The 18,562-nt window shown below is 36.2% G+C and overlaps 1 protein-coding gene across 3 annotated transcripts in view; it reads right to left on the bottom strand.

The window, feature by feature from the left end:
* LOC141446080 (protein APCDD1-like) overlaps positions 1–18,562 on the bottom strand; it is a 460,040-nt gene that overhangs the window by 9,714 nt on the left and 431,764 nt on the right. For all 3 annotated transcript variants that reach the window (XM_074112483.1, XM_074112482.1, XM_074112484.1), the window contains 2 exons: positions 7,121–7,289; positions 1,000–1,232 (listed from right to left, as the gene is read on the bottom strand). In XM_074112483.1, the coding sequence (XP_073968584.1) occupies positions 1,000–1,232; positions 7,121–7,289 (402 nt within the window). The remainder of the gene's footprint in view (positions 1–999; positions 1,233–7,120; positions 7,290–18,562) is intronic.

The following is an 18,562-nucleotide window of genomic DNA, read 5'->3' as shown; positions in this document are numbered from 1 at the left end:
AAACGATCGCTTCAATAATACTTCTATCGACGAAACGATAACAGCAAACTCTTCTACACCCCTGGGTGAATGATTGTTCACCAGATAATATCGGGAAAAGTTGCCTTTTTAAAGTTGGAAAAAAGGTGCGGGTAGTTTTTCTTATTACTTTTCTGTATTATAAAGAAAAGTTCCATTTATTGACCTACTTGAATGTAATGTCTTTGTTCATAAATTTTTTTTTTTTTTTTTTGTTATTACATGTTATAACAAGTTGAGGACAAGCATTCATGTTACAACAAGTTGGAGGACAAGTATTACGATCTTACCAAATTTTTGAAATCGAGTTTTCGACAGAAATACCCGCTTTGAGTTCCCCTCAAAATGGTTTTTTTAAGAAAATGGTAGGGATTTTGTTAGTTTTCGAAATTAATAAGGCAGTTCAAAAGCTCAGTTTGAAATACGTAATCCAGAAATTAACAATGAATCAACCCAAAAAAGAAATCAATGAATCAAAAAAAAAAAAAAAAAAAAAAAAAAATATTTTCTACGAGGTAAACTAAAGGAAAGCAAGGAATATAGACACCTATATTTTTTCAGGCGGTCTTTACGTCCAACTACCAATTAGGTGTCGTGGACGGAGGCAACTAACAAACATATACCTATAAAGTCCTCATATTAACCATTAAATAAAATCCAAGGCCTAGAGAATGAGAATCGAATCCACTAAACCAACAATACATCTTAGCATTGCGGGTCTAGCCTATAACCGCCTAACTTACTTTACTATAAATTTCTCATATTAAACATTAAATAAAATCCAAGGCTTAGACTAGGGAAATTGAACCCACTAAAACAACAATACATCTTAGCGTTGCGGGTCTAGCTTACCACCTCTCGGCTACCGTGGCGCCTTATACACACACCTATATTTGGTGCACAAATATAATAAAATTAGAAGCAATAAAAAAAATAAATAATGAACCCTACATGTACTAATAAAATAATCAAATCACCAACCTGCCAAACGCCTGGCGGACCACAGTTTCCATCATTCTGCAGACTTTCCACGAGTCCTTTTTCAAATAAAGTGAGAAATGCTCTTTCTAGATCAAAATTGAAATCTACCGCCCCTGGTACACGGCCAGTTGATTTCTCGGCTAGAGCGTACTTGCCTTCAGCAGCCGCCAACAGTGAGGGTGTGACACAGGTAGGATCGGAGAAGAAACGGAATTCTGCGTGCCATGATCTACCTGTTAACAGAGATTGGTTTTTGTTATTATGAGGGGATCCTTTTTTGTTCAATACAAATTTATTACAATTTAGCATTCGTTTTATTTCTGCATAAAGAAAAAAAGTTAAAAACCATTATAATTATCTCAATGAGCGCCAGAAATCGATTTAGATTAGTCTGCTACCGGAAGTCGAACGTTAAAATATTAAAATATAACGTTTCAGCTTCCTGCCATTTATCTTTTTGAAATATTTTGCTCACGCACATAATTTTCTAAAAATCACTTGTTGCGGAATCAATATTTCCGGATACAGCTTGATCGCAATGCTTTCTTTAATAGCACATTAAAATGTTTGTAAATGATTTTTAGGGTCCGACGTAAATACTGAAATACGCCTTGGATCGACTTATTGATTTTTTCAATTTCATACAAGAATCTTTAATAAATTAATGGAGCACAAAAAATAACTTTTATTTGTTTTTTTGGCAAAAAAAAACGAACGAACAGACAAACAAACGAGTCAAATTTTAATTTGATTTTTATAGGAATTGTTTGTATTAAAACTGTGAATGACTGAACAAATAAAAAAAGTAACAGACGAACGATCAAACAGACAACAATGTAATTGAATATAGTCACCATAGAAACGGCTTAGTGTAAACTCGCATCTCAGTTATTCAATATCATCCGCTAAACATGAAATTTTTGAGTAAAAATATATTGCTTATAGTCGTATTCAGATGGCAGTGGCTCCCCCAGGATAAAGAGGATCTCGAGCTGATGATGAGCAAATTTAAGGAAATCTATGCAGCCTGGTTAATTGAGAAAATTGAGACTGCAGCGAGAAAATGGAGAAGATGATCTTGTATGTGTGGGACACGAAAAGAAATGTGAAAGTAAAAGAGTCATTGTAAATATCCTGGTCAGAAGTGGAAGGATGCGCTGAGGAATCAGCTTGGCCCCGGAAAGATGTGAGAATGCTGCATCCAGAGCTGTGGATTAAGGAGTAATTTCCAATGAATAGGACAGGATTTCCTATTCATACCGTGGATGGGATTTCCACATATAGGATAGAAAACTCGGACGGTTTTGTGACAGAGTGAAAGTAGTGGAAATGGATTATTGGAGTATTCAGAAGACCAGAAGCGATAGGAGTAAGGAATGAGGGAAAATGGGATTTCAGAACAACAATAACAGAAAAATTGAAGAAGAGAAAGCTTATAAGTGGTATGTACACCTGCACAGATGACCAAAGGAAAAGGAACCATTCGAGTGGTACAGAGACGGGAGGATGAAATCGTCAAGCAGATGTCGAGGCGATGGTTACTAATGAAGTACAGCGTTTTGGAGACAGCTGGTGACCCTGACGGAAACCCATAGACGGGAAATCAGGTTTAAGTTAGTATAGTAAAATTTCTAAAATTGACTTAACTGTTAGAAACTTACAACCATCTAAAAAAATCATTAATTACTTAATCAAATATTTCTTCTAAGAAATCTTAATATGGGACAATATTAAGCGAAATGCTAATGCAGCATTTACCCTGGGAGTTTGTTTATACAGAGTGGAAAAGAATGCACATATTATATGCCACATGCATAGTCTTGCATTAGAATTGCAAATGTCTTACATGACTGTGCACAAATAAAAAAAGATGTTAGAATCTAGTTATTCTACAAACGGAGCTTAGATCTAGCACACTATTTTTTGAATAATATTAATGCATAAATAGTTTTTACAGATCAAAAAAAATAAATGTGCTAATAATTTTTTTTTTTTTTGTTATTCTGAGATATCTATATTCTTTTGAGTGGTATTTTCGACTTTTTGAGCTATATATTTTTTTGGGGGCAAAGGTAGCGAAATGTTTTTTTGATCCTTATTTAAGGCACATCAAGATCAGAAGTCACTGGTGCCCATAGCTTTTTTCCGGTGCAATGCCGGCCTTTAGACAGTGTTCTGTCGTTGCAGACAACCATTGTCCGTCACCGGACACTGAGCTGTACAAGAAAAAGAAACTCCTTGGAAGAGAAAAATCTATGAGGTTATCATAGCAGCTGGATTCGAACCTGAATGTGAAAACATATGTGAAGTCGAAATCTCTTCAACAAACTGATTAATCTAACTCTGATGATGGACGAAAATTCGAAACCGATCAGAGATGAAAAAGCAAACAAAAAATTCAACAACAATTTGACGTTAAGTTTTTTTTACAAATTTAGAGTTTCTAAGTCAAGCAATGGAAATTAGTCTCCTTCTAGGAGTCTGATACAAGTTCTCATTGTCCGATGATGGACTTCAGTTCGAAGGCTAATAAAGCCTGTTAAGTCTTAGCACTAGGAATTGAGCAGGACTTTGCACATCCTTAGAGATTACGACAAAATTCCCACCGCAGCTTATTAAATCATCCCGAACGCTATGGAGAATATTCAGAGTGTGCTTGATAACTTTTGTCTCCTCCTCCATTTCCGGCATTCGTAAAATAATTTACATGAATTTTTACAGGAACTTCCTTTTCTTTTTTACGCTTTAAAATTAATTTCCTAGATACTTAGAGCTCAAAATCAATGACTGTTGCTGGCTGTTATCATTAAATACATACCAAGGAAATTAAAAATTTTTTCCCTTTACAATTTTCCTCTAAGTAACTTAAGTTCTCATGAATAAGATAATATTTTCATGTTGAGGAAGGAGCAAAAAATTCAACAATCCAATTAAAGGAAGCCAAGTTATTAAAATGGTGGGTAGTACGATGGTTCTGCCGTGGCCTTACATAGTTTTTCATTCGACTCTTTTCACATTCAAGTAATCACCTTTTCATAAATGTTTTCTTTTTAATTGAAGGTTTTTCATTTCAATTTTTTTTTTTTAATTAGAATTTTCTTTGTAATGAAAACTTTTAACTCATTTTTAAATGGCTTGAAGTAATGAGCTTAATTATTTTAGCTATCAATATTTTACCATTATATTGATTCTGTGAAAAAATGTATTCTGAAAACTTAATTGGTCTCAATTAGGTTACATTATTAATAAATCTATTCTTAGACTTGTGGCATAGAAATATTAAAAACATCTGTTTTAAGTACTTCCAGCTAATGTTAAAAGTTTCAAAGAGATATTCAAAAAATGGAAAGTTTAAGCTACTTTGCGTTGTGCCTAGTTTTGAAGCCTAAGGACCCAATTACACGCAAACTGTAAACATGAAGTTGTTGTTTGTCCAGAAGTATGGATGAGAGACATGATTATTGAAGTATGAACCATTGCTGAACCCATATTTTGTACCAGGACGGTAGAAGTTTGCATAGAGCTTGGGAGAGAAAGATTTTTTAAAGGAAAAATGGCCTTAAAATTGAGGATGCAAAGAGAGAGAGGAAACCAAACAGGATCCTTCTACTGCAAAGGAACCAAAGAACCCTTCTACTGCAAAGAAACTAAAGGATCCTTCTACTGCAAAGGAACCAAAGGATCCTTCTACTGCAAAGAAACCAAAGGATCCTGCTACTGCAAAGGAACCAAAGGATCCTTCTACTGCAAAGAAACCAAAGGATCCTGCTACTGCAAAGGAACACCTGCCGCAACATAGTCTTCTACTGATCCCTGAAGACATAAAAGACGTAGCCATTGATTCACTCCTCGAGACATAGCTTCCTACAGATCCTTCTATCCCCTACCAACACAAAACACTAAAACACATACTTCTCTAACTTTCTACAATAGCTGCAGGTTTTTCCTCTCCTTTTTCTCTGCATTCTGTATCCTTCACACATCAAGCTTTCCCCATACTATTGTTATGAAGGTCGTCATGTATTGTTCATTGGTACTTCATTTATTGTACACACTGTACATACTTGTAATAAAGATTATCTATCTATCTATCTAAAGAATACCTACAATAGGGACTAATAGCACGGTTGTAAACACAGTCAAGAATCGTGCTCTTCTTCTTCTTGTTCGTCAAAAGAGTCGCTAAGAATCATTTGTGCAAGTAAGGACTTCCAAAGAGCAAGGATTTCCATCACTTTCGTCCATGTGATCGGCCCAAAACTGTAATCTGCTTGTTTTTATAGAAGTCACAGTATTATACAGTAAAGGGAATTTCCCGTCCTCGGTCAGTTCTTTGCCTTTAGGACATCACCATAGCTACTGGCTCCATAATTTTAGTTAAATCTATCCAACTTGAGAAAATCATTGTTTCTCATTGTCCAACATACTGAAGCATTCGGGATCATTGGTTTGATTACAGGATGTTAAGGATGTTAGGATTGTTCGTGCTGTTAAACTGGCATATCCTTGACAAAGTGGCCAGTCTACTTCTCCTCTTAGAAGTTGGTCAGCCAGATTACAGCAAACAAGGATAACAACAGTGTACAGTTTATCCTGGCTAGATAAACACAAATATATTTCAATGCTTAGCTCAAAAGGCCTTTTTGTATGAAGTGAAGGGATAGGAAATAATTCTTTGTTTTCTCCCTGGAGGAAAACAAAATGAAACTAGATGTGGACAAAGCGGGTAGGTGGTAGTTAGTGTTGGTTTATCTTGGAGATGACGGAGGTTTAGTCTTGGAGATTTCAAGTTTCTCACAATGACAATCATGAAGTTCACACACAAACGTTGTTGGTGTTTCCCTTTTCCTTACAACTTCCTCGGGGAACAAAACAAAACTTAATCTTTTGTCGCGCCCAATTCATAAACACTTGGCGAATTACTCACAACCACCACTTTAAGATACCAAGTTTCATTTTTTAACAAAACATTAGTTTTGCCAAATTGCAAAATTGTTTTAAAGTGGAAATCTGGGTTTAAATAATAATAATAATAATAATTTTTTTTTTTTCCGAGGGGGAAAAATGCCACAGGCACCTTCCAGATGAAGTCTGGGTGTGTGGGGTTCTACCCACTAAAAAACCCCCTCCTCTTCAGGCATGACGTCCACCCCGGAACCGCCATATTCATTACTTCAGGGTGGTGCCTCGTATGAAATGCATCTTAGATTTGTCTAATTGTCTGGGCCGTAGATCCTATCGACGGTCTAGCTCCCTCTTCTTACTTCTTAGCACAGACCTAACAAAGTACGAAACTTCCTCCCATAGGTCTGAGCGGACTAGTCCTTTCCTGCAATCTCGCTCTTTCCTCCGCCCATCTTTCACACTCGAAGAACGTATGATACGCATCATCGTTAGCTGAGCCCCCGAAAATACAATCCTTTATGGCTAATTTACCCATTTTGCCAAGATAAGAGCAAAAGTATCCATGGCCGGTTAGGAACTGGGTTAGGTAGTAGTCCACCTCGCCGTGTCTCCTATCCGCCCAAGCTGCAGGACTGGCTGTCCATCGACCCCGAGTATCAGCCAGCCATCGTTCGCGCCAAGCCCGTTTAGCGAACTCTCTAGCTTGCGCCTTAGCCTCGCTTTTCCCCAGAACATCCTTCTGCAAGTAGATTGACCTTCTAGCCTGAGCGAGCAGATCTATAGGTGTCACTCCAGCCACCACTAAAACCGCCGGTTCAGACACCGTTCTATATGCACTAGCAATTCTAAGTGCACCCCTTTTTTGCACCACAGCCAATCGCTTACGGTACTTTTCTTTGCTGAGTGCATCAGCCCAGATTTCGCTACCGTACAGCAAGATGGCATTGACAGTAGACATCAATAAGCGTCGTCTGCTAGCAATAGGTCCTCCTGTGTTCGCCATCAACCCGCTCAATGCGGAAGTGACTTTAGCGGCTTTCATTGCTGCATGATAATAATAATAATAATAATAATCGGTTTCAGTTTTTCAGATTCAGGTCCTTATCGGTTTCAGATAGAATAAACTAAGGATAAAATCAAAGAATAACTAAACATGAATATTTAAAAACCAAAAATTAAAGAAACCTTCATTAAAAACAAAAAAGTACATACTGACCTGAGACCCTGAAACGTCTTCTTAAGAAAAGACCCATGGGTCTGACCTCACATCTTGTGGAAACCCATTCTCCAGTTAAATGTAATGGCAATGCTTTACGCGGGCGTAGAACAGCTGGTCCGCCCAGGGTAGAACTGTAAACTTTGCTGCATATCTCGCATTCAGCCGTCTGAAATCAATATTTATATCTTAGGTCTGGAAATCTCTATAAAAAATATGAGAGAAAAGTTGTTAAAAAAAATTATTCTACTCTCTCTCTCTCTAAGAAAGCTTAACAGGATTATACTTTATGGGTTTTAAGCGTGGCTTTTCTTGTTTTTCTTTGTTTATTTCTTTACAGCTGGACAAAGAAGAACAAGTAAAATAGATCGCTGAGATAATAATAACACACTTGAAACACTTGACGAAGTACCCCCCCAATGGAATGCCTTCCTAACTAAAAATTTGCTTAATTGTAGTCCCTAGGCTTAATTGTAGTCTTTAGGCGAAGCTGAGAGTTTTTTTGGAAGAATGGTAGATGATAATGAGGATACTAAGAGATTGGCATAGATATAGATGTAAGGCTGGAGTGGAATTTCCTGTATCTAGATATAACCAGAGTGAAAACAAAAGGGATATAAAGGTTGTAGATTATAAAGATAAGAGTCTATAATTAGGAGGTGGATTTAAGATTAGGATGACTTGATTGGCGACAGGAATAGCAAGTCTTAGTTCAGGCTCCATAATTCCAGATAGGTGGAATAATAGTCAAGTAAATAAATCATCTGTTTCTATAGTATTAATATTTTCCTAGTAAACATTGTGATAGTTTTGTAGCGTATTTGTCTAGTAAACATTGTGATAGTTCGTAGCGTACTTTCCTAGTAAACATTGTGATAGTTCGTAGCGTACTTTCCTAGTAAACATTGTGATAGTTTTGTAGCGTATTTTCCTAGTAAACATTGTGATAGTTTTGTAGCGTATTTTCCTAGTAAACATTGTGATAGTTTTGGAGCGTATTTTCCTAGTAAACATTGTGATAGTTTTGTAGCGTATTTTCCTAGTAAACATTGTGATAGTTTTGTAGCGTATTTTCCTAGTAAACATTGTGATAGTTTTGGAGCGTATTTTCCTAGTAAACATTGTGATAGTTTTGTAGCGTATTTTCCTAGTAAACATTGTGATAGTTTTGTAGCGTATTTTCCTAGTAAACATTGTGATAGTTTTGTAGCGTATTTTCCTAAGTAAACATTGTGATAGTTTTGTAGCGTATTTTCCTAAGTAAACATTGTGATAGTTTGTAGCGTCTTGTCATATCTTGTATTCCAAGTCTGATTTTGAGGTTTCTCCTGAGTCGATAGTCTAAATGTAATCCCGGATATCTTTCTTACTTAATAAGAGAAAGAGTAATATGAAAGAGTGGAAACATGAAAATACGTTGATTGTAGCTTAAGATTTTGAAGCTACATCAAAATAAAGTAATACCAAGCACGCTCCGAGAAATTCAGTCAGAATGAAATCAATTACAAAATTAAATCTATTGTGTATTAATCCTTCTCCCCCACATGCTAAATCTATGTTGAGGATACCGCAATCCCTCGAACTCTAATTCTAAAGAGCCCGTCAGCTCAATAAAGCTTGGTGTACGAACTTGAATATAAAACATTACCTTAAACCAAATCTGTTCAAGCTGCTATCACTCTTCAAATTAACAAACATTCCATCTGGAACATATTTATTCTTGTACAGATGCTGCGTTAAACCCAAGGACCCTACTTAGACAGTGACTTAGTCTCTCTCTACACTAGCACTGAATAAACGTTACCATGTCTCCTCAGGACATGAATCTGCCACAGTAGATAACAAATTCACACTCTACCCCAGTACAGAAATGGGACATAACAGAAGAGAATTGTAGGGTTTTCCACCAACCCTTCATGTACAAAACCCTATTCAACCCTTTCAGGCCCAATGCCTTCGTCGAATAGTTAATGACACCCTATTACTGTGCTCTTCAATAGCAACCTCAAATGTACCATTTGTTACTGAATTAATCCAATTCTAGTTTCCAAAATTTCCATACCCGATCTTCAAGATCATCCTGACTAACCCTCTATAGACTGGCAGACACTCCTTTACCCTGGTAATCTATCATGATAAATATATTTTTATGAAACTATAAATATACAATGTCCCTAAAAAATCAGAATTTCACCCAGTTCAGGAAATATTTCTTCCCAGAAACTTCCTGATAGATTTTAGAAAATTTATGGAGGTAAAAGGGGAATATTAAATTGGCTCCAGGGAGTATTTACCACCCCCCTATTGCTAGCTCTCATTTCTCCTTGAAATTAGCTACGTGGTTCAGAGTTTCACCATCTGGGACGTTGCAGGATCTCATCAGGGAGTTTGGGGGGGGGTCATAATAGATATAATGAGCGGTAGCTATGCGAATACTCCAGAAAATAAATAGGGAATTAATATTTTATACAAAGATTAAGAGTTAAATCAATTAAATTAAAAATGCATAGAAAAGAAAACGCTGTTCTACACAACCTCTGCGATAAACACTGACAATTAAAAAAAATAAATAAAAATCTGAATACAAGCTGAATAAACGATAAATCTTTTTATCCCCTTTCAACGGTACGAACTCCCACAGGATGGTCAACAAACATGTGCTGACTAGATTTGTATGCTGATCTAGGATGGAAGATATTTAATTCCATTCAATGTAGCCCACCATCTGTGATCAGATTACTAATACATCCGCTAGGGGTTCGGGACCATGCCAAACTTCCGCCTCACCTCTTTTCGCCGCCCCCGTGGTGCACGCGCACACACACACACACACACGCACGCACACAATGGTTGACCTCATTCCTTCTTTTTGGTTGATCGAGTAGGCTGAATATGAAGATGAGACTAGCACACTGGAGTATCTCTCCCCTCCAGAGGATGTAGTTATTTGATTTGTATGGAATTTTTCAATATTGTAACAGGTGTCTTGCATAAAACATTAGACTGTAAACTGGTGCTCCCTGTATATTCACCTAATTTCCTGGAGCGAAACTAAAATTAAAATAGAAAAAGGAAAAAAATTTAGGAATTTAAAAAAAATTGAATAAACAAATTTCTTTTAAATTTTTTTGATTATTTTACGGGGAAGGGCCCCATTCCCTGGCCCTAAACAGGCAAAGGGCTCTTATTGTACCTTCCAAACGGTTTCCACGACTTCCTTCATGTTCACAATAAATTGTAGCATCTCTCTGCTTTATTACTTTTAATTAACAGTTTTAATAGTTTTAGAGAACTATCATCATTCAATAGTCTATATTTTGGAAAAGTTCTTAAACTTAAAAAAAACTATGATTTCTAGCAATAACTAAAGTTCCAGCCTTCAAATGTTTTCTTCAATTTGGGAATTTGCATATAAGAAGCAAAATTTGTTAGTGTACATCAAAATTTCCTTAAAAAACTTTAGGCATAAAGTAAAAGTAGTAAAGGTAAAGTAATTGCCTATTTTTTTTCAGGCGGGCTTTACGTCCAACTACCAAATTAGGAGGCGACTAGCAAACATACTTTACTACTAAATTTCTCATATTAAATAAAAATCCAAGGCCCTAGATCAAGGAGAATCGAACCCACTAAACCAACAATACATCTTAGCTTTGCGGGTCTAGCCTATAACAGCCTAACATACTTTAGTGTAAATTTCTCATATTAACAATTAAATAAAATCCAAGGCCTAGAGACAGGGGACTCGAACCCACTAAACCAACAATACATCTTAGCTTTGCGGGTCTAGTCCTTTAACCGTTCTGCTACCGTGGCGCCTAACTTTAGGCATAATAATCAGTACATTGCCTTGAAAATTTTATAAGCAGCAGGTTTATAATGAATTTCCCACTGTGGCCAAAATATCATTTGGGTTGGCCAACTCTGATCTAGCCAACTGATAATATAATCCAGCAACAATTATCACAGGAAGACTTATCGCTAATTTACTGCCAATCCCATTGCTCTATTCAATCACAAAAAAAGGTTATTACCATTATTTACATAAAATGTTCCAGAGTGTACTCAGAAAGAGTTGAAAAATGGGTTTTAGATTGGAGTTTCGATTCATCTAAAAAAAAAGGCAGAATATTTTACTATATAATGAAAATTTCTTATAATTTGTATTTTGATTTATGAGCATCTTTATGCGCAGATTCCTTTGGTGTAGCATTAAGGAGTAGAGCGGTAGAAGAGACTGGTAATCCTGGAAACTATTCATCACCCAGCGCCTCTACCTACAGGATCACCCAGCGCCTTACCTACAGGTTTCCTCAGTCTTAATGTGGAGGTGTAGGAAGGGACTGAAATTTGTCTTAAACGAAGCAAAGGAGGAGATATTTTATTTTATTTTTTGTTCACTTCGTACATCCACCATCTTCTTTGGTTCACTACTCTGCTAAGCTCAAAATCTCTTTTTGCTACGGCTATCTAGCAGGAAGTCTGTTTTTTGGGAGGGGGATTTATTCTAGTCTTTACCAAGTTTAGCATTAAAAAAATCTTTACAAATCGAAATACTCTTGTTATCTCATTAGCAAAGTAGACGAATTACACAAAAATATAGTTAAACAGAATTTCAGATAAAACTTACTCAATTTTATTGATCTGAAATCATTTAATATCCTGGACAACCATTTCACAGATCCTTGGAAGATCTATAGGAAATATCGTGTTAAGAACAGGACCATGCTATTTAAAAAAACAACATTCCTAACTTCAGAACATGTAATATTTTCCGAGAGGCTTGCTAAGCAGAATTTTTGCGTCAGAAGACATGAATATAGCTCTATTCGGGGTAACAGGACAACATATCAACAGGTGGAAGCAATCGCAGTAATAATAGAAATTTCTTCCTTCCTCTTCGGCGCTACAGTCCTGAAAGGAAGCAAGGCCTCCTCAACCAAGGCTCTCTACTGAGCTCTATCCAAGAGCCTTCCGATCTCCACCTTCGCACACCCGCCTTCCTCAAATCCCCCTCGACGTCATCAAGCCATCATATTGAACTTCCTTCCTTCCTCTTCGGCGCTACAGTCCTAAAAAGGACCAGGGCCTCCTCAAGCAATGCTGCTCTCCTCTGAGCTCCATCAAGAGCCTTCCGATCACCACCTTCGCACACCCATTTTCCCTGAAATCCCCCTCGACGTCATCAGGCCATCTCAGTCAGTCTTGGCCTACCTCTTCCTTCTGACGCCTCTAGGGGCCTTCCATATAAAAGGCGTTTAGGGATATGTGGTTATCCACCATCCTCTCCACATGTCCTAACCAACTTAATCTTCCTTTTTTTAATACATTGAACGATTCTGTTTTCCATAAAGAGTTAGCAGTTCCAAGTTGGTGCGGATTCTTCCCTCGTTCACAGGACCAAGTAAAAATAGAAATTACCCCCTGGATACAATTTTCTAAAAAGAACTTAGGTGGGAGTAAGATATTTAGCAGAGTAACTACAGAAAGGATCATCCTCAAGATTCCAGGAGAGTAAACTAAGAAATTCTTTATATAAGATGCGTTTTATCTGAAAGCATGAAGAGGAAGAAGTGAGTGTGATCCAGATATCCAGGAAAAAAAAAATGAATTTCTCTACCCTGGAGGTATGAAAGTTACAAAATGGAGGAACATCAGTAAAGTAAGAAATAACCAGCATCTGCCGTACCTACTCTGAGCCCGAGGGTGTACACCCACTAGTGACATAGATAAGAAGGTGGTAGGTAATCTTAGAAATGCTGTTTGTGGGCGGAAATTAAAAAAAGGAAAAAGGTTATGTGATTCCGGTGTCGCAACAGCTGTAATCAGTTAAGTGTATGTATGTATGTTCGTCTTTGGAATACCAACATATGGAAGCGCATAAAATATTTATGTATTTTTGTCATTTACATATCTAGTTTGCCATTATCATCTTCCTGTAACCCCTTTAAAAGATGGGAACTTGAAATATTTATTACATTTTAATGTTCCCAACTTGAAATTAATTTCAAAGTTTTCATTTTGAATCCATCCAAATCTCTCTAAGACAGTATCCTAGCAACCATCCTTAATTAGATACAATCTCCTAAACTAATTAATCATCTCAATATACACCTTTGATCCGAGTCAATTTATCCCATTCACTTGAAAATCACCTGAGTCCTATCTTTTAACTAGAAAATTATTGGAATTAAATAATATAAATATGCAACGTTAACTTTAAACAAGACAAAAAACAAAAATACTCCTTTTTAGGGATCTAAGAGGAACCATCAAATAATTACAATTAACTCCTGTCAATACATATAACACTACAAAATAATTTTATTTTTAACGTAGTACAAAAAGTGACAGCTGACACCGTCCACCAGAATGTGGCAAAAAAAAGTGAGAGGGGCACCTTTGAATAGTTTTAATTTCTCTCGCCAAATATTTAAAATAATTTATTATAGGTAATTTTCTCCATATGTTGTGGTAGACCTGTTGTATAATTGACAGAGTTTCTCTTCCGTTTTCATTGTTTGGTAAAGTCCAGAATTGAGGAATGGTTATATTTTTGTAAGGTGGAAGTAAAATGTTTTGTTGCAGATTTTGGAAGTGTATTGGTGAAGATTGTAGTGGACAAGGTGTAAGTATTGTTAGTACATATTAACATTTGGAATTCGTATTTTTAAATCTAGTATTTACAAAAAGTCTATTTGCTTGCAAAAAAGTGTTGGATATTACATTTTCTTTTGTGGAAGCAGAGGGGGCACATTTCAACATCACCAGTTAAAATGTGCCGCCCTAACCGACCTGCAAGTTTGTGACTTTTTTTCTGTTTATCGCAGAGAAGGGGAAAGTGGTCCGAACCTACTACATTAAGAAGCGCAACAAACCGAATATTTTGTTCAAACTTCATAAACCCATGATCACTTCGGGTACAACATCCCCGAACTCATTCTTGATTTTTGGACTAGATTTCAGAGTGGTTTAAAAGAGAAAGTAATGTAGTAGTGAGAGAAATAACTGATAGAAGGTAGATTCAGAGTAAAGTAATATTATTTCTTTCTATTTTATATTGTGTTCAAAGCTACCCCACCAGTGGGGTAGATATTAACATTGGACACAAAATTTTTAAATTAAAAAATGTAGATATGTACGAGTATGTTAAGTTAACTGTTTATCTGTTAAGAAGACTTGAAAGTTGTAGAAAACAAAATAAAAAGGTTCAATAATACGATTCTATAATAATTCTATCGTCTAATCTTTTACCCACATTCTTCTACAAGAGATTCCAATTTTGATGTTCCTGTTCAATCTGACAATTAGCACTGACACTTTTCACATTAAGCCCACAATGACGAAGGCCCCAGCCAACTTAAAACAGGTGGTTATCAATAAATGATTACCAATCAAGACAGTCAAGCTTAGTATCAACTTAAGTTCATCGCACTTACACAGTACAATTTAAAAAAACGAAGTTCTAAAACTGAAAACTAGATAATAATGGATTAAATTCATTGTTAGACGTAGACTCAAAGACTCTTTGTCATTGTCTCATTGTCTTGCCAATCTTTATTTCATCATCCCACGTTTTATATATAAATTCGCTGTGAGAACTAATTTTATTGATTCTGCCAATCAAATCAAACGAACAAATTAAGGTTACATCTGGTTAAACTTTATTGTACTCTATCGTACTTTAATAGAAGTTACTTTATACACAAAGGGATAGATGGAAAGAGGCAGTTAATGAAAATCGCTTTGAACTTCCAAAACTCGTTATCTATCTGGAATTTTATCCAGATATGTTGGTGATTATCTTTTGTAGATTGGGTAAAATTATATTAAAATGTTAAAATCGAAATCAGTTATTTGATAAAAGTTTCTTTAGTCATGTTTCTTACATTTTTTTGGTAAAAGAGATGAAATTAATTGGTAAAGTAAAGTAATTGCCTATTTTTTCAGGCGGGCTTTACGTCCAACAACCAAATTAGGTGTCGTGGACGGAGGCGACTAGCAAACATACTTTACTATAAATTTCTTTTATTAACCATTAAATAAAATCCAAGGCCTAATACCGGGGGAATCGAACCCACTAAACCAACAATACATCTTAGCATTGCGGGTCTCGCCTCTAACCGTTTTGAAATTGATTGGTTTATGGTAGTTTTTGTTCTTGTTTATTAAAAGTATACTTGACTACCGGTTCCCCTCACTTTCTAGAAATTTCCTGGAGATTTTTGTTTTGGATTTGATTTGATAGAAGTTATCCTTAAAACATTTGGGAACATTGGGAGATAAATGGGAATGTGTTAAGGCGTTTTTTTGTTTTTGTATGTCTAATAATTGATTAACTTAAGACATATTCTATTTTCTGTTCAGTGAATTTACGTAGTTTACCCGAATCTCAGTTTTTATTAATATTATAGGTTCCCGGAGAGTCTGGGTAGTTACCATGAGTTAGATGGGGAATATGTTCAGTTCTATTGTAGAATCCTTTTAAAGGGTTTTTAAAAGGATTTTTTTGCAGAAATTTAGGGAGAAAAAAAGGACGAAAAGTGTGGGTTGGCTCTCCAGGGAGAATCTCCAACAGCTTTCACTTCACTCTACAGTAATTCCCCTGGGGTATCCAGTAAACTGTTTCATCCCCTGGGAGTGATGTAGGATTTCGCCCAACTCTAGGTACCGTTTAAATTTTTTTTCTCTCTCTTTTAAAGCACAAACGCTAATCTGTAAGATTGCTATAAACATACAGAAATTTAAGAAATTTTTTAAAGAGAATCGAGGTTTTCCGATTTGATTTGATAATTTTTCTTTAACTCAATTTCACTCAATAATGTCACAGTAATTGTACACAAGAACAACTCTAAATTTTTCTATTCAAATTCAGTAAATTAATAAGCAGTTTTTTTTTAAAAAAAATAGTTAAATTTGGGGTTGTAGACGCCTCTACAAAACTGTTCAAAAATTTATAAGCAATAGTTTCAGTTTAGTTCATTCGGCCAACGAGTTCTGGACGTCAGTTAACCAGCTAACGAGAGCTTAAAGGAAATTGTACAGCCTAACGGTTAAGCGTTTACTTTTTATTGTGCTGAGCTCTGCAACTTCAAATGTCTGCAACCACACATTTAAGTTTATGTAATCACCAATCAGAAATGCAGGCTGTCTGTATTATACTCATCAGGAAATTTCTATTGTGACAGTTTATTGGTTAAGTTGTAAAATTTTTAAGCTTCTTAAAGCTCAAATCCCGGGTCATAATGAACTTTTTTAATTATTTATCTGTAAAGTAAAATTTAAAAAAAAAAAAAAAATCTAAAAGAACTTTGCACAGAACTTTCGTCTTACAAAGTTCTCTTTAAACTTAAAGCTCAACTTAACAAAAATGTCATCGTGGTAGTGAAGTTGGTAATAAATTAAATACTATCCGAAATATGCCCTGAATGTTTGGGCCAATTAAGGGCTAATATACGAGAATGCTTTCACCTGCCTCATATTTATTTCGGCCCTAGAGTATGTCCGCCCGGAGGTACGCGTCATAGCACGCTCAGAGCCTGAGCTGAAAATGGCCTTTCTCGCCCATCAATAAGCTGCAACCATTTGGGCCTTGTCGTAAGCCAGTACAATATGAAACCTAAGTATGTTGGAAGTGACAAAATCCATCTATTTCGGCTGGCAAGTCACGTCCACCAATAATATCTAAAGTATTATTATAATAAATATATACTATAAAGTAAAGTAATTGCCTATTTTTTCGGTTGGGCGGGTTTAACGCCCAACTACCAAATTAGGTATCGTGGACGGAGGCGGCTAGCAAACATACTTTACTGTAAATTCTCTCACATTAACCACTAAATAAAATCCAAGGCCTAGACACCGGGAATCGAACCCACTAAACCAACAATACATCTTAGCTTTGCGGGTCTAGTATCTTAACCACTCGGCTATAGTGGCGCCTATAAACATAATATTAGAAATCATTAAGAGCAAACTCGTGTGTGTGCTGAAAACTCCATCATTGCAGCACTTCCACTTACACCTGTAAGAGGAACGGTGACGAAAATAACATGACCATTACTCCGAGCTGTGACTGCAGCGTACAGACATACTATTAAGTATTTCATGAAGTATTTCCTTTCTAAACTCTCCCATAATCGTAAATGTACCCCATGTTCATCTACTATTTAAATAACAATTGTTGGGAATTACGTCAGTAAGTGCCAGGTGTATGATACCCAGTTAAAAATAATTGCACATTCTAACAAAACAAAAAAAAATTGTTTTTTTTAAACCTCTCGCTTGGTTATAAAAATTACATTTTCACACGCCAAGGCCATAATGTGTATGTTATTAAACCGAAAAATGCAATTTTGTAGTTGTACGTTAAACATCGTGGAGAGGGGAATTGGTATCATGTGTTGGGTTTTACTCCCCCAAACTCTACTGGTACAGACAGCGGGATCTTGCGATTTACGGTATTAAGTTCGTACCGGAAATATCTGCTTTTAGGCCGGAAGTTCAGTTTTATTTATTGAAATTTTCTAGAAAACGGATTCATCGATTTTTTTTTTTTAAACAGATTGATAACTTTTACTTGATACATCCCCCCACGATAGCCGAGCGGTTAGAGGCTAGACCCGCAATGCTAAGATGTATTGTTGGTTTAGTGGGTTCAATTCCCCTAGTCTAGGCCTTGGATATTTTATTTAATGGTTAATATGAGAACTTTATAGTAAAGTATGTTGGGAGGTTATAGGCTAGACCCGCAATGCTAAGATGTATTGTTGGTTTAGTGGGTTCAATTCCCCTAGTCTAGGCCTTGGATATTTTATTTAATGGTTAATATGAGAACTTTATTGTAAAGTATGTTGGAAGGTTATAGGCTAGACCCGCATTGTTAAGATGTATTGTTGGTTTAGTGGGTTCGATTCCCCCGGTCTAGGGCCTTGGATTTTATTTAATGGTTAATATAAGGAATTTACAGTATAAGTTAGGCGGTTATAGGCTAGACCCGCAAAGCTAAGATGTATTGTTGCTTTAGTGGGTTCGATTCCCCCGGTATAGGCCTTGGATTTTATTTAATGGTTAATATGAGAAACTCATAGTAAAGTATGTTTGCCAATCGCCTCCGCCCACGACACCTAATTGGTAGTTGGACGTTAAGCCCCTCTGAAAAAATAAACTATTACTTATCATCTACTGCTTCCTTTTATTTTCTGGTTATTGATTGGAAGTTGGGTGTATTACGCACCTGATGTAGTAGGCATAGTTTCACTTTTCTCTTAGACTAGAGATTTCTAAGAACCGTTCCTGGACTCACTTCCCCTGAAATGGAAGGACATCCATTGTGACACACATTCATCTCGCAAAAGATCTGGTACTTCAGAAGATCTAGTAGTAATCTGAGGGCTGTAAAACTTTCTGCGCATTGAACTTCCGATCTGGATTAAATTGTTTTAA

Source organism: Rhodnius prolixus, unplaced genomic scaffold, assembly GCF_049639745.1.
Source record: "Rhodnius prolixus isolate KJV_2025 unplaced genomic scaffold, Rpr scaffold_1, whole genome shotgun sequence".
NCBI classification, from domain to species: Eukaryota; Metazoa; Arthropoda; class Insecta; order Hemiptera; family Reduviidae; genus Rhodnius; species Rhodnius prolixus.
This window is presented reverse-complemented; position numbering and strand designations above follow the sequence as displayed.